Source organism: Lagenorhynchus albirostris, chromosome 17, assembly GCF_949774975.1.
Source record: "Lagenorhynchus albirostris chromosome 17, mLagAlb1.1, whole genome shotgun sequence".
In the NCBI taxonomy this organism is placed as follows: domain Eukaryota; kingdom Metazoa; phylum Chordata; class Mammalia; order Artiodactyla; family Delphinidae; genus Lagenorhynchus; species Lagenorhynchus albirostris.
The window spans coordinates 75,706,957-75,727,439 of NC_083111.1; the positions used below are offsets into that span (position 1 = coordinate 75,706,957).

General features: G+C 41.4%; 1 protein-coding gene across 20 annotated transcripts in view; it reads left to right on the plus strand.

Annotated features, from left to right (window-relative positions):
• The window catches only part of KHDRBS3 (KH RNA binding domain containing, signal transduction associated 3), a 201,825-nt gene that overhangs the window by 46,093 nt on the left and 135,249 nt on the right, over positions 1–20,483 (plus strand). For 19 of the 20 annotated variants that reach the window (XM_060127369.1, XM_060127370.1, XM_060127355.1 and 16 more), the window contains exon 2: positions 19,120–19,238. In XM_060127369.1, coding sequence (XP_059983352.1) covers positions 19,191–19,238 — 48 coding nt within the window. In that variant the 5' untranslated portion in view covers positions 19,120–19,190. Of the gene's footprint in view, positions 1–18,744; positions 18,779–19,119; positions 19,239–20,483 lie in introns of those variants that run through there. The other variant, XM_060127365.1, reaches the window with a different exon arrangement.

The following is a 20,483-nucleotide window of genomic DNA, read 5'->3' on the forward strand; positions in this document are numbered from 1 at the left end:
TACATTGAGCACTTACTCTGAGGTGTAGAGGGTATGGAAGAGGTAAGAAAGACATTATTAACCTGTCCCCAGGTGCAGGGTCTGGAGCTGGGAGAAGACACGCTACTGGGAGTGCCATCACAGCGGGGGCTCCGGCGCACCTGTTTCCCTCTGTGCTGGACGGGCCAGGGTATTTGAAAGAATCCTCATTACCATAACCTTGGGGTAGTTGTGTTTCAGAGTGGTTCTGTTCGTTGTGCTTTACTCTTAGAATTGACTTGCTTTTCCTATTTCTCTTACCCTACAACCCACAGGTCAGTTTTGGTGCCTATTCTAGCAGGCGGGCACCTGACTGCTGGAAGAAAGAGTTGGAAGATGGCAAAGAGCTTTGTGTTTGGGAAGGGTCGATATTTACAGTGTCTCATTTTTGGGGAGGAGGGGTATCACCTTAGATGTGCCTAAATGAAATATAATAGCAATATAAATAGTAAGTATCTACTGCCTGTCGGGCGTTGTTTACATTTGTTTTCTGTTTTGGTTGCGCACCACAGTGTGCATATTAGACATTATTATCTACATTTTGCCAATTAAAAGATAGACTGTCAGAGATTAAGTAATTTGACCACAGTCATGCAGCTTTCTGTGTTGGAGATATAATTCAAGTCCACTTAACGCTTATTGTTAAGTTGATTTTTCTACTGATCCACTTTCTTGCTATTAAAATTCCTGAATTCTTGGCTATTTATGTATGTGTTTATCTATACAAAAAGGAAATTGCAGTTCTTATCTCTAACTTTGTCTTTCATTATAATTTCCCGTTTCTGAAGATACAAAATTTTAGATACAGGATATGGCCAGCAGGTCATCTTTTTGTTATGGCATAGTGTCTACACATCTTAGTTTTTAAAAAGTATTAATTTTTACTCCAGAGACACATCAGAGTGCCTTAAACTCATTTATCTTACTTATTTTCTTTTCCTGAGTTTTTAAGCTTGCCTGGCAGGAGGAAATTTACTCTGGATTTTATTTGATCAAAGAGACTTTTTATATTAGGTGGCAAGGAAAAAATATTTTTTAAATAGTTTCCTTTTATCTTGTTCTCCTCCCATGCTAGAGTTCTTTTTCTTTTTCTTTTTTTTAACATCTTTATTGGAGTATAATTGCTTTACAATGGTGTGTTAGTTTCTGCTATATAACAAAGTGAATCAGCTGTACATATACGTATATCCCCATATCTCCTCCCTCTTGTGTCTCCCTCCCACCCTAACCCTATCCCACCCCTCTAGGTGGTCACAAAGCACGAAGCTGATCTCCCTGTGCTATGCGGCTGCTTCCCACTAGCTATCTGTTTTATACTTGGTAGTATATATAAGTCCATGCCACTCTCTCACTTCGTCCCAGCTTACCCTTCCCCCTCCTCGTGTCCTCAAGTCCATTCTCTATGTCTGCGTCTTTATTCCTGTCCTGCTCCTAGGTTCTTCAGAACCTTTTTTTTTTTAGATTCCATATATATGTGTTAGCATACAGTATTTGTTTTTCTCTTTCTGACTTACTTCACTCTGTATGACAGTCTCTTGGTCCATCCACCTCACTACAAATAACTCAGTTTTGTTTCTTTTTACGGCTGAGTAATATTCCATTGTATATATGTGCCACCTCTTCTTTATCCATTCATCTGTCAGTGGACACTTAGGTTGCTTCCATGTCCTGGCTATTGTAAATAGAGCTCATGCTAGAGTTCTTATCCCCTTTATGCTGCCAAAAAGTTAAATGAAAAAGAATTGTTACACTTAAAGTTTACCTTTGTTAGTTCTATGATAGAATTAAGACTATTATTTAATGGTTACAATGACTTTCAGGACTTTTTAATAGAAAATCATATTCTCATACTTAATGATACTATATCTCTTTTATTACTACATCATTGATCCTAAAAAATCACTGCAGCTAAGGCAGGTGAGACTTAGCCTCAGGAACGTGAACAAAGGGCTCCGTAAAGGTGTGATTCCTTGGCATTCAGGCTTTTGAAAGCCCGTGTATAATATCAGTCATGATTCTTGGCATCGTTGGTTCTTGTTTCACGCAAAGTTTTTTTCTTTTAACATGTTTTTTCTATGACTTGTAAAAATCATTTCTGGAAGAATCAGGTGTAGCAATTGAGCAAGAAACTTAAAAGGTATCAGAGAATGTTTAGGAGATCTGAATGCGTTTGAAGGAAATAGGCATGAATTCAACAGATTTAAGCTAGAAGTAGATTAGAGGAAAAGAAAAATGAAGTCACACGTTTTTACCCATCCTTCAGTACGATTTGTATCTGTTTTACCAGTTAGTTATAGCTTATCATGTTTACCAGACATGTCGCTTATCACTCCTTTTCTTCCTGTCGTGTAGAAAAGTTGTAGTGTAGGGATTTTTTGGTTGTTCTCTCAGAGATGTTATACAACAGAATTTTCTTTAATATCTTATTTTTTAGTCTCAGAGTAAAATGACCTTGTATTTACAAGAAGGCATTGCGGGTGCTATTGTGTAGTAATTCTCACTTTTTTCTGTGTTCCGCCCATGGCCTCAGGTTTAACGTATAATGTGTGAGTTTTTTCACTGAAATTCATACCAGCACATCTTGCACTTTTTGCATGAATTATTGAAGTTTGAAAATTTGCTTCATTCTTCTGATGTAGGTAGTTACAAGGGCCTGTAGAGGGTCTCAAGACCCACGTTTTCTGTATCATGTTTTTTCATTCCTGTGCAGCTTTTATGGGACATCTTTGTTTGTGAAAGTAGCTTAACCTTAGCGCAAACAGCTGCGGACACTAAAGCACCAGTTCCGACACAGTCGCCGTGGGGTGCTGCCGTCCGAGGCCGCTTCTCTTCTTCTGGACCGTGAAGGCCTTCCTGCTCCTGCCCCGTGTCAGTGCCTCCTGAGGCTCCAGTCCTGACAGGAGAGCTGCTCACCCAGCAGAGCGCTGGGAGTCTGTCTGCAGTCTCCCCGCCTTCTCAGCCGCATCACCAGGTGCTCCCGCCTTTGCACCACGTGGGTTTGTTGCACTCTGCTGCTCGGTGGCTTTGCAGACATCACCAGGGCCCTGTGTGCACGGGGCGGCTCGTGCGCCCCCCTGCATAGGGCTCCCCTGCACGGAGCCAGGCCCGTTCGTTCAGGGCCAGCTGAGGGACCGCCTGTCCAGAAGTTCCCCTTGATCTGCTGACCTGGAAGTGTTTACTGTGTCCTTTAAGTTTTGTAATACTTCATTTGTACTTAAAATGTAAACTTCACACTGTGAGTAGCCACGTGTAGGCTTTCCTGGAGCATGTATTTCCTGAGAGTAGAGTCGGTATCATTGTGTTACACAGTAGCGTGCCCAGCGCTTACTGAGCCTGACGGCCTGGCTCCAGAGTCCGTGTGCGCTTGTCCAGCTGCTGCCCACGGACGGTAGGTGTTTGCTAGGGAGCGCGGCTGGCATGTTGTCCGCACTCAGGAACTGGTTGTTGAATGACCCAGAAGTGTCCGAACTTCGTGGCACCTCTTTCTGCTGTCACAGGCCTTTTCACGTCCTGTCTAGGTTTAGCTGTATTCTAGATCTGTGCTGGGGTGGCTTCTAGCCACTTTGGGCTATTTACATTTAAATTTTAATTCATTCACTCATTACAATGAAACAAAAGTGAACATTCAGTTCTCCAGCCACACAGCTGCACCTCGGGTGCTCGGGAGCCGTTTCCACCCTCACAGAGGTTCCGCCAGGACGGCGCTGGTCCAGGTGGGTCTGACTCCCGTCTGAGTGGTCCCTGCGCACATGTGGAATGACTGTGTGCTGTGCTTCTAGCCTGGGAGTCACGTAGCAGACCAGTGTCCTGTGTCAGAGTCATCCCAGAAGCACAGTTTTCTGCACACCTTGTGCAAATGCACGGTTCTGTGAGCTGTAGCAGGGAAAGTGTCCTTTACCCAGCACACCACCCTCACTGCTCTGCGGAGGGAGCAGATCTGCTTTTCCTACAGAGCCCTGAGTTTAGAGAGCTGGCCGAACCCTGAAGGGCAAAGGGAAGGTCTAACCTGCCAGCCCTCTGTTAACTGCAGTTGGAAAGCTTCCCTGTAAGGACCGATGGCCCTGCAGCTTGCTTACTTATCCCACTTAGAGGGACCCTCCCTCCCACACAGGAATCACCTCGGGGCCCTTGCTGTGTGGTCCCCCTGATGTTTGCGTAGCTCTTTCCGGTGGTCTCAATTTCCACCTCAACTATGTGGGGTAATAGGGAGTCCTCATTTGACAGGCAATGAAACTGAGTTTCAGAGAGAGATTAAGCAACTCACCCAAGTGAATCCTAAGCAAGGAGTGAGTTAGGACAGAGGACTTAAGGCCCTCCGGCCTCATGTTCAGAGAGCTCCTGATTTGACTGTTGGTGCCCAGACCCTGCCCAGGGGCGGCACGACCACGAGTGACCAGATTTCTCACTACAAGAGGATCTAGATGACTGTGACTATGATTTCTTCTGATGATCTTTGCTTTAATTATATTAATATTTAAATTTTCATTAAATTTGTATTAGCCTTCTCTTCATATATGCCTCTGCTTGAATTAATATACAGAAATCTGGAGTGTGCAGGAGGCGAGAATTTGTTGTGTGTGGCGTCGAGGCAGGGCACTTGAGGTGTATCATCAATCCCCGCAACTCCAGACGTAGGTCTCAGTATCCCTAATTGATAGTCCAGGGGACTGAGAGCCCGCTGACTCGCTTAGTTTTTTCCCAGTGTCATAGTGTAAGTAAGTGCTGGTCTGTGATTTGAACCCATGTTTTTATTACTTCAAGTCTCACTAAATTAAGCTCTTCTTTCCATATCATCATTAAATTATACACTCTCAATGCAAGTGTCAAAGAGCTAGACAGTCGTGCTTGTCTGCAGGCTGTGGGTTAATGGGCTGCTCTGGGAGTGCCATGAGCAAAAACAGGTGAGAGAATAACTCGATTAAGCATTCACTTCGGGCTATTTTTGAACTCTCCTCTAAGCAGCTTAATGCTCATGTTTTGGCTTCATTTGTTCCCAAGCTTGAGATCATGGAATTTAAAGGACTTGGCTGGTTGTAGCATTTGTATGTAATACCTGTAATACAGTTTCTTTGTCAGAGGCATAATTAACAATATGATTTGTACATCTCCTGCCTTCTGGTATTCACAGTACCAGACTTAATTAGTTTGTAAACTTAATTAGTTCTTGGAATAGCAAATGTTTTGAAGATGATAAACACTTTCCCTCTGAATAATGTGTTGAATGGTTATATATTCGTGCAAGTTTACTCTATGCGTCTCAAATTAGGGTGCCGATAGGTCTGCTTCTCAAGGTAAACATCACCTGCAGTTGCCTAGTCCCAGATTACATTGTCTTTCTGTGCTTTTCACAAGGGAAATCAGAGATGTAGCTCAGATAATTCAGCCTCCAGGATATTCATTACGTTACCCTGAATGGAGACCGTCTATGCTAATGTCATTACGTAGGTGCCATTTTCCCACACACTGATGATCATGGTGGTATATGCTGCAGGGGGAGTGGGGAGTAACAGGCACACCACTCCCACAGTACTTGAGTTACCTCCTGTTCTCAGCTCTCCAAGATGTGGCTGAGACCCAGGAAGCAAGCGAGGAAGCGCTCTCAGCAGGTGAAAGAGATGCTGCCCAGGAAGGCCTTCTTACCATTCATAAATCACTGGTCTGAAAATGTTTATTGGGTTTCCAAGTAATAATGAACTAGAAGCATCAAATTAGAAGCTGATGCCATTAGATTAGTGACTTCCACCCCCCAGACTTGGGGATAGGTCACACAAACCTGGGTTTCCCCCCATTTTTACACACGCAGAAAGGAGGGCTCAGCGAAGCTAGTGACTTGCCAGAGACTCTCCTGTGGTCAGGCTGGGGCTGCCCCCCGACCCCTGTGTCCTCCTCACCACTTCACTGCCTGCCTGGTTTGTGGCTGATGGGGGCCCAGCGTGGTGCCTGGCACATAGTACTGAGACGTCCAGCCTGTGGAGTCCAGGGACTCTCCACTGTACTTCCAGGAGCTTACCAAGGTGGTGTGTCCGTCAGCATCTAGTCAGATGAACAGGAATCACAGCAGGCATTGCAACAAAGGAGATTTAATATAGAGGATTGGTTAGGGAGGTGCTAGAAGACTGAAAAAGCAAATGAGGAATACTGAAGTAACAGAAATAGTAACACAGGCTGTGCCGCGAGCCAGCACCATCAGGGCTGGAGACACAAAGAGAAGACACGTAGGAGGAAGTGTTCTGTGGAGCTGGGACCAAGGCCCGATGAGTCTGGCTACTCAGGAGCTTGGAAAGGGAGCTCAGAGGGCTGGGACTCGGGCCTCTGAGGAGAGGGTCCTGGCTTACTGAGGAGGTGCAGAGAATGTGGGGGAAATGTGGAAATCAGTCATGCCAGAATTTGGAAGCCCTGTTCTGTATGCTGCCAGGAACCTGGAGCAAAACGGAAGGGATGGTGCCCCTGCCTCCCTCCTCTGGCACCCCTGATGCAGAAGCTATAGGGAAGCGCCGGCAGCGGAGAAACGGGGCTGCTAGATTCCCTGCCCAGCCTTCCCGATGGTGCGTATGGAGCTGAGATGATAGCTTAGTAACTGGCATAGATGGTTTGCTTATGGAAATGAAAGATAGATGACTTCCATTTTGCTTAATTTGAACCTTGAGTGTTCTTAAAAGTTCATCAAGTCTTACTGGGCCTTTCCATGAAGAATATCATCATTCATTCTCACTCAACAAATATTTTTTGAATGCATGTTATATTAATGATGAAGAGCCAGGTACTGGGCATGTGATGATTAATAACACAGTGTTATTTGTATAAGAGCTAGTCAGTGAGACAGATGACAGGGACGTGTGTAAATCTCAGGGTCGAGAGGAACCTTCAAGTTCAGCTTGCCATCAGGCGTTTGAATCCTCTCTAGAACATTCCTGCCAAGTGGGTCCAGCCTGTGCTGGTCAGGCCTCTATAGATGAACTTAAAATCTCTTCAGGGTAGCTAGTTCCCTCTTCAGAAAATGCTGTTTTTAGAATCTTCATCTCTAAAATGAGTGGTAGCTCCTTCCTCTATCTCTGCCTTTTAGTTTTAATTCTATGCCACTGGCCTTCTTACCGACCAAATCTAATCTCTCTTTTGTATGACATGCAGAAATAATTGTATATAAGTTAATGATTCTCTCCTGAATCATTTATCCTTTAGGATAAGCATTTCAGTTATTTCAGTTGGTTTTTTTAGATAGTACTTTTCAATTTTTCCCATTATTTCCTCCCTTATAGAGCCTTTTAGACTTCTTTTTTTCCTCTAATCATCCTCCTCCTGTCATCCCCCTTCCCCGATGAAATAGTGATACTTTACATTTACTGTATATCTGATTATGTATGGGGACCATTTGGTGAGCCAGTAACCATTGTTGCTGTGAAAATTGGTAGATTCTTGAAAGTCTAGGGGAACACTTCTCTGGATTCCTGTCCATGTTATTAGTCTCTGTGTTCTCATCTTAGTTTGTTACTCGTTCATAGAGTAGATCAATAAATTATCCCACCTCTGTGTTTTAAGAAAAGAGAATAGAGGACAGTCAGACATTAACCTAACATGCTAGTTGTTAGTTTTAGTCAAAGTAATGCTCTGTATTTATCCTTTGATTGTGTCTCATTTACCTGGGTAGGCCGTGCAGTGCAGTTCTGTGAAGTTAAAAGTTATCTGTATTTTCAGCCTTAAAATAGATGGCCCAGTTGTCAGTAGATTTGACAAGTGGAACCCACTAGAGTGCATGATTGCTTAACCAGATACTTCATGGTTGAAGGACAAAATGAAAACCGAAGAATGCTGTTTACTGGCCTCAGTGTAGTTATCTTTCTGTAAGACCCTAGATGATTTTAATGTACAGCTTGGTCTAGAATGTGGAGATCTGTATGTAACTTGACAAATCCCTTTAAGAAAACCCCCAGTGGGAATGTCCACCGTGGAGAGATAGCATCTGACTCATAAGGAGAAGGAAAATATGAAATGTGACTGGAGAATGACCTAGTACGGGTAACACATCCTGGCTTTAAATTTGTGTGGGAAGGTGTCCTCATTTTCAATACTTGTATGTATCTGTGTAGAGATATATCCTGTCCTCAGAGGCTGTGACTATTAAATAGTGTGTACAGCTGGATTGTTTATCAGTGTTTTAACTTTCTATGATGATTAAATCTAAGTGACAAAATATGTTTCTGCTGTAATTGTATTTTGTTTTTAAAAAGTGTTTTATGCTTGTTCGGCAGTTTTTAGTTAGCTTAGAAGAGCATTGAGTTGTGAGGGAAATATAGTATTCTAGGCATCTTGTATGTTTTTGTGGGTTTTTTTTGTGGTACGCGGGCCTCTCACTGTTGTGGCCTCTCCTGTTGCGGAGCACAGGCTCCGGATGCGCAGGCCCAGCGGCCATGGCTCACGGGCCCTGCCGCTCCGCGGCATGTGGGATCCTCCCGGACCGGGACACGAACCCGTGTCCCCTGCATTGGCAGGCGGACTCTCAAGCACTGCGCCACCAGGGAAGCCCTCTTGTATGTTTTGTACTAATATTAAGCTGCATTTTTTTTAGTGACGTTTATTATTCTAGCATATCTCTCATGATTTCGTCAATATGCCTTTTAAACAGCATCAGAGTCAGTGTTCTTGGGGATCTGGTTGTAATCCTTGATCATGCTATTTATTTTTAGAATTATTTTTATAAAGGTGAACCTGTAAGTAATCATTATATGAAGAAATAGGATTTCATGTCTTAAGGATTATTTTCCCCCAATTATTCTAACTCTTTGCTGCATAAATAGAGACTGGCTATGATTCTGAAACTGACCTAAAAATGTAGAGCCAAAGCATGATCGTATCCTACTTTGAATTTATTTTGAACAGTCTGTCACACCCATAGAGTTTGTATTATTGTATATCTAACCAATAGAAAATATTCATTGGTAATCTTATTAGATATGAAAGTGAAGGAGAGCAAAATGCTCGTATTATATGGCTGTTATAGAATATCATTAGTACAGTCATATTTCTATCTCAAAGTGTGATAATGCCTGCGGGATAAATGAGAAAGACATTGACTCTTCACACAAAGGAAATGGGTTTTATAATGAGTGCAGTCTGAACAGAACTAATCTCTTTCTTGGATCATTACTTCACCTAATCATAAAACCTTTTTTTAATTCAAGTCCTTGCAGGGCTCTAATTGGTGACCTCTGGAGCCTGATAATTGTTTAAGATAGCTGGTCTTTTGCAGTATACTTAATGATGTTTGCAATTAAAAGTGAGAAATGTGGTTTAACCCTTAGGCAGGTAAAACTAAACAGTAGATTTTCCTTTTCTTGTCTTTAGTAGTTAATCCCATTCCTCCTCCCAATAGTTACTGACTTAAGTCATTATTGACTTCAATTTACCTGATGTATTGTTGTCTTCATTTAGTCTGTAGGTTTACCGAATCTTCATTTGACAAATGCATTGGGGTACATTAAGAATAATCCTGGGCTTCCCTGGTGGTGCAGTAGTTAAGAATCCGCCTGCCAACTCAGGGGACATGGGTTCGAGCCCTGGCCTGGGAAGATCCCACATGCCGCGGAGCAACCAAGCCCCTTCGCCACAACTACTGACCCTGCGGCTGTGCTCTAGAGCCTGCGGGCCACAACTGCTGAAGCCCATGGGCCTGGATCCCGTGCTCCGCAACAAGAGAAGCCACCGCAGTGAGAGGCCTGCGCACCGCAATGAAGAGTAGCCCCTGCTCGCTGCAACTAGAGAAAACCCATGCTCAGCAACGAAGACACAATGCAGCCAAAAATAAATAAAATAAAATAAAAAAAGAGTAATCCTGAATCTTTTGGAATTGGTCAGTTTGTGTTGGCAAGAACTCCTAGCCTCTTCTTTCTCTGTTGTCTAGGTTCATCTTTCTGCCTTTTTTGGGTGATTTAAGTAGAAGCTGAGACATTTCTTTGCAACCAGTTTCAATAAATACTTATTTCAGAACTTTCCTTACTACCAGATGAAAGTGAGTCAAGAGAGAAATTTGCCGGTGTTAACCATTAGGACTGGTAAAACTGGGGGACCCCGAGCCCTGATCTTTTGTTGTGCCTAGAAGCATCCTGGAAATTAGTTTGCGCTGTTGTACTTTTATTATGTCTTCGTCTTCCTCTGTTGCTCCTGTTATGTTTCTCAGTAAACAGCGGGTATTCAGTGAATGCAGTTGACTGACTATTCCTATAAAATTCTGTTCGTATATTGGAGGTGGAATTTAATCTGTTACGTTACCTGTTGGCTCAGGAGGTTTTGTTTTGTTTTGAAGTGTCGACAGAAATTAATCAGTCAATCTGAAATTTTATTTGAGCCAAATTGAGGGTTATAACCCGGGAACAACCTCTCAGAAAGTTCTGGGAACTGTTCTGCCGGTTCAGGCTCCAGAGGTCACGTATATAAACCAAAGCGCAGTTATATACGTGTTTGAGACAGAGGGCTGTATTCTAAATGATGTATTATTGACAGTTTACACAATCCAGATCTAAGCTTACAAAGCAGGTAGTGGGCCATGGGTCAGCGTGACCCCTTGCAAGATTCATAAGGAAGGGTATCTTTTAAGGAGTTGTCCTGTGGATTCTAGAATGTTGCTCCTCATGGTTGAGCAGGTGTTTCTGCCAGTGGGGAGGTTTGGTTGATGCCTAATGCAGTTCCACAATGCACAGTAGAGGGGAGAGAGGAGGCCAAAGGGCAGAGAAACCTTTTTATGTTTCCAGTTTTCTTTTCTTGCCATAAAACATGAATTTTATTTCACAGAAGCCAGTTGTGAGTATTTTGAGGGAGAAGCAAACCTTTTGAGAGTCAGAGAATCCTGCAGTCAGACTTTAGCTCTGCCACTTACTAGGTGTACAGGAGAAAAGGGGGTGGTAATTCCTGTCCCAGCGCTCTGAGAAGTTCTGTGGCCTTCGTGTGTGCAACCAGGGTAGTGTCTAGAATACTGTAATTGTTCAACTTGTTAGATTCCTTCTACCAATTTTAAGGAACATCTCACCTCTGATTTACATTCCTTGGTGTTTATGGTTTTAAAATTATAAAAACCCTTTGCGGGCTTCCCTGGTGGTGCAGTGGCTGAGAATATGCCTGCTAATGCAGGGGACATGGGTTCGAGCCCTGGTCTGGGAGAGGATCCCACATGCCGCGGAGCAACTGGGCCGGTGAGCCACAACTACTGAGCCTGCGCGTCCGGAGCCTGTGCTCCGCAACAAGAGAGGCCGCGATAGGGAGAGGCCCGCGCATCGCGATGAAGAGTGGCCCCCGCTTGCTGCAACTAGAGAAAGCCCTAGCACAGAAACGAAGACCCAGCACAACAAAAAATAAATTAATTTAAAAAAAAAATCCTTAAGCTTTCCCATTGCCATTACTAATAAGGCTCAAACTCTCTTAAAAAAAACACACACACACACAAAAACCTTTGCAATCAGAAGTTTATTTTGAAAATTGTTAGACTTCAGTACCAAAATCCAGTGACCTCCTCATTTCTGAAGGTCTTTGAGTCTTTCCCCTTGTTTAGATGATAAATTTACATTTCACTGGGGCATTGAATGATCAACATGTCTTATCTTTGTATTTTTTTTTCTGCCATGATGCCTTTTTTTTGGTGAATGACTGCATATATTTAAGGGGATGAAAAGGGGCCAGTACACTGGAAGCATGTTTTTTCTCTTAAAAATAATTGATAAAATTTGTTATAATAATTCTGAGTAGTGCTCAGAGTTTTTTAGTTAACCTTGATTTGCATTTGTAGAATCATATTGCTTTCACAAATTCTTCTTGAAATCCGTTCTACAGTGAGATACATGTAAATCAGTCATCACAATTTAGGCTTTGTATCGAGTAAACAAGAATAACCTGTATTTGCATTATGGGTTATAGTTTTCAAAGCACTTTGATAAACATCATTACTTTTGATACTTGTAATAACTTGGTTAGTTTCCCCCCAAATTAAGTAATAATCCAAAGAATTTTTTCTCACTCAAAATCAAGATCCCTTTACTACAGTTATACTAAGAAACTGGAGGGGAGCATGGCTTTAGGAATCAGATACACTGGGGTTGGAATCCTAGATCTGGGCCTGCTCTGGGATCTTAGCTAAATCACTGGATTCTGTAAGCAGCTGTTCCCTTTCTGTAAAATGAAGATTATATCTACTCTGCTGCATGGTTACAAGGATTAAATACCTGGACAATAGTCAGTAAATAAACTCCAGCTGCCAGTATTATTGTTATATTCTTGTTAATTATCCATGATGGGTAGAATTACAGTTGACTATTGAACAACATGGGTTTGGACTGTGCAGGTCCGCTTTTACCCAGATTTTTTAAGAATAGAAAATAATGGTTTTCTCCGCAGGTGCGGAACCGTGGATACAGAGGAACTGTGGATACGGAGGGCCAACTATAAGTTACATACGGAGTTTGGACTGTGGGGAGGATCAGCGCCCTCGACCCCTCCTTGTTCTAGGGTCAGCTGTAATTCCCTCCTCTCTCCCTCCCTCCTTATCAATCTTCCTTTTCCTCCCTGGAGGAATTTAACTGTCATTTCCTTGTGTGTATGTTTTAATCTTATGCCTTGTGTATGTATTTAAGGAGACTTTGCGTACAACTATTAACACTGTCTTGTCTTCATAAAAAGAGGTTTACTTCCAAGCATTTTAATATTTAAAGTATTGACTGTTTTTTGCTCCCCGGATGGTATATTTTTGTGTATTTATGATGAGCTTATTCTTACCAGATAGTGATATGCATCTCTATTCTGCTGTGCCGTTTATTTCTGTTTATGGAAGATTATTTGCAAGATCATGAGCTGTATGAATCAGTCTAGTCTGGGCAGGTTTTAGTGTACTCAACTCTGGTTTGAATCTAATAGGTGTTCTGTTAGGTTTGGTTTGCTTAAATAAAATAATTCCGTTGTGAAAACATTTGTCATGTTGGAGGTTAAGGAATATCTTTTCTGACCAGAAGGCATAATAACATTTTAGTAATCTGTCAAACAGAATTTACAATGGCTGTGAACACTATATATATTTTAAGATCATTTTAAATCCTCCAACTAGGCTCTTGTATTATTTTGAAATAGCTGTCTGAATGTGGAGCACGTAGGTATTATCATTCTGCTTATGTGGGCTTCTTGCTTCATTGTAGATCCAGGCTAACCCCTGTCCTTTAGTAAGTTCACACATAGTTAAGGTCCTTGGGAAAGGGCGGGGGGCAGCTTTTGACCATATTACTGTCTGCCCTAGTAGTTAATTGTGCAGGCTGATTTGCATTATTTATACTTATCTGAACCTTTCATGAATTTTTATTACATAGCTTTTAAACAGCTAATGAAACAGGCTTTAACATTAGCTGAATCTTAGCGTGAATCCTGCCTTGGTACTTACGAACTGTCCAACCTTTGGCAAGCTTCGAACCCATTTGAATCCTCAGGGTCTTATTCTGTAAAATGAAGGTGATAGATCATAAGTTCATTAGAATAGAGACCTTAAGTCAAACATGCAGCCCTTAACCTGGTGAATCATTGTCAACAAAGTCATGATAATTATTATTTACTTAGTACTGTCGTAATAAGTGATCTCTAAAATGATTTTCGTTACTTTTCAGTATTTTGCTGTGTAATATTATATGTGGTGTAAGCCCAAAAGGAAACTTTTGTATGTATCGGAGGCATCAGACACTGTTTAAAGCTTCCTTCAGTTACCAAAGATGTGGGGCTGGATTGCTGTTTTTTGCCTCACCAGTTCCTCTTTCACCCTCCTCCGCTCTGTGCCCGGGGCTGATGTGGGTGCCTGAGGGCTGCATCAGCAGACACTGTCACCCTCTGGCTTCTGCTTGGCTTGCCCCTCCCCCGTGGAGCCACCAGCAGCAGGTCTGCAGGAGGAAGTGAGATCCCAGTGTGTGTTCTCTTTGGCTTCCCCCCTGTTAGGTTAGCACAGGCTGGCTGCTTCCTCTGGGGAAGTTGCAACCCCTGCCAGGCTGCCCTCTCCATGCAGTCCCTCGTTCCCTTTCCTTGCCCCTTCCTGCCTCCCAGCTTTGTTAGGACCACGAAAGGAGTTAAGTGTGGGGAGGGGACTGGCAGTCTGTTGGAGAAGACAGACATTTAGTAGGAAGTTAACACCTGTGGTGAGTATCATGCTGGAACGCTGCGTTGTTTTGGGTAACTAATCTGGGAATTCAAAGACAGTCTTTCTAGGAAGTGGAATCTAGGCCGAGGCACCAAAGAGAAGGCTGTTATTCCAGGAAAAGTCCCCAGAAGTGTTCCAGTCTTGGGGGACAAGTGCAGAAGCCTGAACCTCGGTGAGCGGGTGCTTTAGAAGCCGTGAAAAGCTGGGCATTAGGTTGGGGTAGAGGGCAAGGGAGGGGAGAGGTGGGCAGGCACGCCTGTGTGTTTGCTCCAGCCCGGGTGTCCTGTGGGCTTGATGCCTCCTCTGAACACGAAGCGTTTGCCTCTCTGGTGGCTTTCTGTCCAAATAGAAATAAGCCCTCTAGTTCCATCCCTCATGCGCTGTTCATGGGACAGATTGTCTTATCATCCAGCTGTGATGTCATCTGCGCTCTCTCTCCACACTCCATCCATTCCATTTCTGCTCAGGCCCCCCTTTCCTTGAGGCTGGTGCCCATCACCTCACTCCTTAGCTGACAGCTCTCAGTATCTCCCTGTTGTTACAGGACCCTTAGTATATCAGTGCTGACCTTAAGAACCTGGCCTGCCTTTTCATGCTTTTGTCCTCATTTCTCCTCTGTGTTGGCCGCAGAGAACTACCCCCTCTTCTCACCCTGGTTCTTTCTGCAGGAACCCAGGATGTGGGGTGAGGAAATGGAGTCCATGTCTCAGCTTGTTCACTGACTGGCTCTACAGTGGCAGGAGCTCGTCTTGATTACTTGTGTGATTTATTCTATTTTGTACTGTTAAAGGAGAAAAGCGGGGGGGGGGAGTAAAACTCCATTATCAACTGCACCGTCTAACTGGTCAGATGAGGGAATGTGAACTGGTGTTACCCAGGGTTACTTTACTTCACAGAAGAACTCATCGGCTCTTTGCCTGGCAAACTCTGTTCCTCATCCTTTAAGAACTTAGCACGCATTTGCTACCTTTTTGAATAATTTTCCAAAGTTCCAAAGCTGTTAGTCCCTTTTCTGCAACACTGTGTACATTATATTAAATTCGTTTGTTTACATGCCACATATTCTGTGTATTTTCTTCCCAGCACCCAGTACAGTTTCTCCAATGTATCAGACCTCAGTCAGTGTTTTTTGGATAGATACCTGTTCCTCTCTCCCTCACTATGTGAACCCCATTGCATTGTAAGTATTATTGGATTCTCAAGATAAAATATTGTGCATGTAGTTTCCAGAAACACATCTGTTGCTTCAAGTGGGATAGGCAGTCCAGGTAAATTCCTCATCACAGTTTCAGTGAAAGAATATTTTAATGAAGAGCTTAAATGAATGATCAAGAGAGAGTCAAGCTCTGGATTTTCAGCCAAGACGCAAAATATAAACATGGCAATCTCTGTATACATTCTTATTTTATTCTGTTCCAATATGAAAAAAAAAATTCTGCCAAAGTGTTTAAAGATTTAAAATTTGAAGGGTAAAATATTCACATAATTCAAAATTTTAAAACAATGTAAAAGAGAGATACTGCGAAAGACCTATTCCTGTTTCTTATCCACTGCATTTCCCCCTTGACAGTGAATCACTGTTACTCGTTTCTTATATAGAAGAAGTGAGCTATTTTCTGTGCATATACAAATGAATATGAACATATATTCTTACACTGTTTTACACTGTGTGTGTGTGTACGTGTACTAAACAGTTATTTGGTGGAGACCTTTTCCTATCAGAACATAAAGAGTTTCCTGACGTTGTAAAGTAGCTGTATGTGATTTCGTTGTATGGCTGTGCCCTAGCTTAGTAACCAGGTTCTTAATTATAGACATTTAGATGATTTCCAGTGTTTTGCTATTAAAGACAGTGCTTTAAATGGATAACTTTGTATGTAATATTTTATAATCTATCCAAGTATATTTGTAGGGTAAATTTGTAGAAATGGAGTTGCTGGGACAAAGGAAAATGTCAATTTAGATGTGTTTGATTCTGTGAGAGAATTTAAGCAGTTTTTTGTTGTTGTTGTTGTTGTTGTTGTTGTTTTTGCGGTACGCGGGCCTCTCACTGTCGTGGCCTCTCCCATTGCGGAGCACAGGCTCCAGACGCGCAGGCTCAGCAGCCATGGCTAACGGGCCCAGCGAGATCTTCCCGGGCCGGGGCACAAACCCCGCGTCCCCTGCATCAGCAGACGAACTCTCAACCACTGTGCCACCAGGGAAGCCCTTAAGCAGTTTTAATGAAAATTCACTAGTTTTTCTTATATTGGAAATTTAACTTATTTAAATTCAAAGATTATTTTGCTGTGTTTTAGAGGATTAGTGGATTTTAGTATATTTGGTAGGCTAAAATGTAAGTGGCCATTGCTTAGGGAGGCTCCATACGGGACCAAGACAAAAACAAAAAGAAATAGAAAAACAAAAGCCAAAAAAGACATAACTGACACTAGATTTCCAGGTTGACAGAAATTTGGTGTCCATGGTTTGAAAGCATAGCATTTTAATCCCCTCCGTCATCTAAAACCTAATCACACATTTGCTTATTATTTCTGCACTGGGAGATGGCATTGGTACATTCAACTGTATGTAACAAATGTAATCTAGGGATTAGTGACAGTCAGATCCCCTATGTGTTCCACCTTGAACATCTGGCTGGATTTTCTATGGCTGACCTTCATATGCTCCAATTTACTAGAAGGTTAAATCCACCTTGGTAGGTGTCCAGTGCCTTCCCTTCCCTAAGGAAGACCGGAGGGGTAGTAGCCTGAGTTTTAGAATATGAAACTCCCAGTTAGGGACAGTTTCAAGATTTCATTAAATCATCTTGTACACTTCTGTTACTTTGCATATTACTTTATTGGACTTCATAAAAACATCAACCTACTTATAATCTTCAATCAAGCAGAAAATGCAAAATTGTTGATTGAACAACGCCTAAAAAAAACAAACGCCTAAAAAAAAAAAACGCCTAAAAAAAAACTGTTTTGAGCAGTTCTGAATGTTACCACAGGAGGTCACAGGGGTCTGAGCTGTGCTGAAAACCAGATCTGTTTGATGCCAGTGACAGGAATGGGGCTCTTTCCATTGCTATGTGGTGTGTTAGGTCCAGTACATGCAGACCTACATGCTTTAACATGACATCGGGCTTTAAACTTTTTTCTTAAATAAATCTTAAACAGTGAAATATTATATTTCATCATATTTCAAAGCTTACTTAATGTAACAACTAGGTATTTTAGCAATATAAGATTTGCAAAGTTGACTGGAGAGGAAATGAGGTATTTTATATATTTTTTCTTTTAAATTTTACTTTCCTCTTTAAAATCATAAACATATCTCAAACTTTAATATATGGTAAAATATATAATTTTTTCTAATTTTTTAATCTTACCTTTATGACTTTCCATGTTACTTCAAATGTTAAACGTCACTGATGCAAGGAATAACATTTTGAGTGCTGATTAGGGAATTAAATATTAAATTATGCATCTAAGTTCTCAAAATTATAAAAATGCTTTGTTATTTAAAAAGAAGATAGGTAGTTAAATATTTTGACAAATGTATACATAACATTAAAAACCCTTTTTTCTGGTAAGTTTCAGTGTACCTAATTTTGTTAAATCTTCTAACTCGCTAAAGGTACTCCCAATTATAGCATAAATGGATAAATAAAAATAAAATGTGGAATTTATTTTCTTCTACTGATTAAAGCTGAAGTCAGTGGAGCAGGTGACATGTGACTTATTGCTTTTTACTGAGGAAAACAAAGCTAATTTAGCTCATATCCACCGTTAGTTCTACAATTTTCAAACAGATTGTATATGTGCATGCCTGTGTGCTGATTTATTCATGGAAAATTTCTGAAAGAGTATATAACATTCTTTATTATTACCTCTGGAGTATGGGTATAGGAGAAGCTTTCTTTTACTTTTATATTCTATGATACTGTTTTAACTTTTCACCATATGTATATTTTATTTTTATAGAAAAATGTCAAAATTAAAAGTACCCTGGAAGAATTTTTTCCAGCAACAATAACAAGAATTATCTATGTAAACGTTTACATTTCACATGCTTCCGTTTCAGTGTATATTGTTCCCATGCAGATTCTATAGAGAATGATCAGTTTTACAGGATCAAAACTTAGGATAATACAAGAAAGGAAACAAAATGATCAGCTCATTTGGAGACTTAGTAATTATCTTTATTTTTAGAAGCTTTGGTCGGAAGCTGCAGAGCTAAGCTAGAAATGGTAGTAGCATTGTGCATGAAGTGCTTTGTGAGTACCGTGGTGGGAGGGACTGAGTTTCCCACTGCTGCTGCTGCCGCCCAGTCGAGGAAAGGGACCGTAACACATACAAGGTAGTATTTAATGTGGTTGAATCTTGAAGGAGATGTGTGAAATTGAAATCATCAGAATAACATCACAAGAAGAGACAAGAGCATTAACAAAGCCATGAGCTTGTGATTGGGCTTGTCACTTGTGAGGAGGGAGGATTTGGTTGGGGAGGGTCGACTGACAGAAGGTTGTCCAGGGCTTTTAAGGCCATCTTGGAGAACCCATTCTTGATGGGAAACGCCTTGGAGAGCCAGGCGGGGTTTGATAAATAGGGATGTTGGTGCTTGGTAATGGTGAGCTGAGAATAGTCTCTGGCTTTTCTTTGCCATTTGATCAGCCTTTTCCTAGGATTCCAAAAGGCCCCAAAGAATCTATTTTTACGTTTGTGTTTGTTCCCTTCCATTAGCTTGGGCGATTGAGATTTCACGTTGTAGTGCCCTGGTGTGTGCGTTTTCCCGCTGTACTGGTAGAGAATCATCCAGACAATGGGACATATGTCATTACTTGAAAAAACTGTAGCCATCTGAAGTCCATATTCTGTACTGGGTTTCTTGCCACCGTAGAGCTAAGGAGAACCCCCAGCCTCCGGAGTTCTAAGTCAGACACTTCACAGTTGTCTGTTTTTCTTCCACAGAAATAGAAAAGTTTCACAAAGGAGAAGGCAAGGACGAAGAAAAGTACATTGATGTGGTGATTAATAAGAACATGAAGCTGGGACAGAAAGTGTTGATTCCTGTAAAACAGTTCCCTAAGGTAAGACCGTGAGCCTGCACTGCAGGTGTGTCAGAGCTTATCACAGGGGAGCGCACGCTCCGTTTACGTTCTGTTTGGTGTGTTCTTGAGGTGTTCTCCCTTAGCACGACGCCCCAACACACATACTTTTACAATCAGGTGAAACCTTATTTGGTGATTCTGTCCCTCCTGTTTGGCGTGAGTTGCGGAACTCTAAAATTTATTCTTCTGAGTTACATTTTGGACTTTGGACAGCCTGTTCAACTTCTTCCTGCTGTAGTTTCTTCGTTTGTAAGATAAGGTTGGATTGATAAGAAATAAGATTATCCATGTTAAATGCTTGGCCATAGGGTTTGGCACATAAATGCTTAAAATATTCCCTAATTATTCTAGAAAAAAGTTTGATTTTTATTCACTGTAAGTGTTATTTTATGACATTTGGCACAGTTACAATAGGTGCTTTAAAGTCTAATTCTAAAATCTTGATCATCTCAGATTTGGCCTAAATTGATCTTCTTTTTACTCTGCTTTTCTTTTTTCTTTCCTCTGAGTGTCCATGTACATGATTTATGCATACTGTTGTATATATTAGTAGTTAATTTCTTTTGATTGCAGAACAATAATCCAGTACCTGAAAATACCACAATGTATTTATCCATTTGCCTGGGCAGTTTTCAGTTTGGGGTTATTATAATTAAATTTCTGGGAACCTTTTCGTACATTTTGTGACCATACGTTTTCATTTATTTTTAGTAACTATTTAGGGTTTAAATTGCTGTGTATTTAGTTTTATAATGAATTGCCATAATTTTTTTCCCAAAGTGGTTGTATTTGTGGCATTTCTAGAACAGTGCATGCAAAGTTGTGGTTACTCCATATATCTAAATCCATATTTGATGTTGTCAGTCTCCTTAATTGTAGCCATTCTGATAGGGTATTGGTATTTTGTTGTGGTGTTAATTTGCATTTCCCTGTTGATTAATGATTTTGTGTACTTTTTCATGCACTTATTGACCATTTATATATCTTCAATTTTGAAGTCTCTTTTTAGAACTTTTGCCGCTCCCTGAGTGGGCTGTATGTCTTCTTATCATTGAGTTGTAGGAGCTTTTTTAAAATATATCCTGGCTACAGATCTTTTGTTGGATATACGTTTTGTGAATATTTGACTCAGTCTGTGGCTTGCCTATTATTTTCTTAACAGAGTTTTTTGATAAGCAGAAGTTTTAAATTTTGATGACGTCTAATGTATCAAGTTTTTCTTTT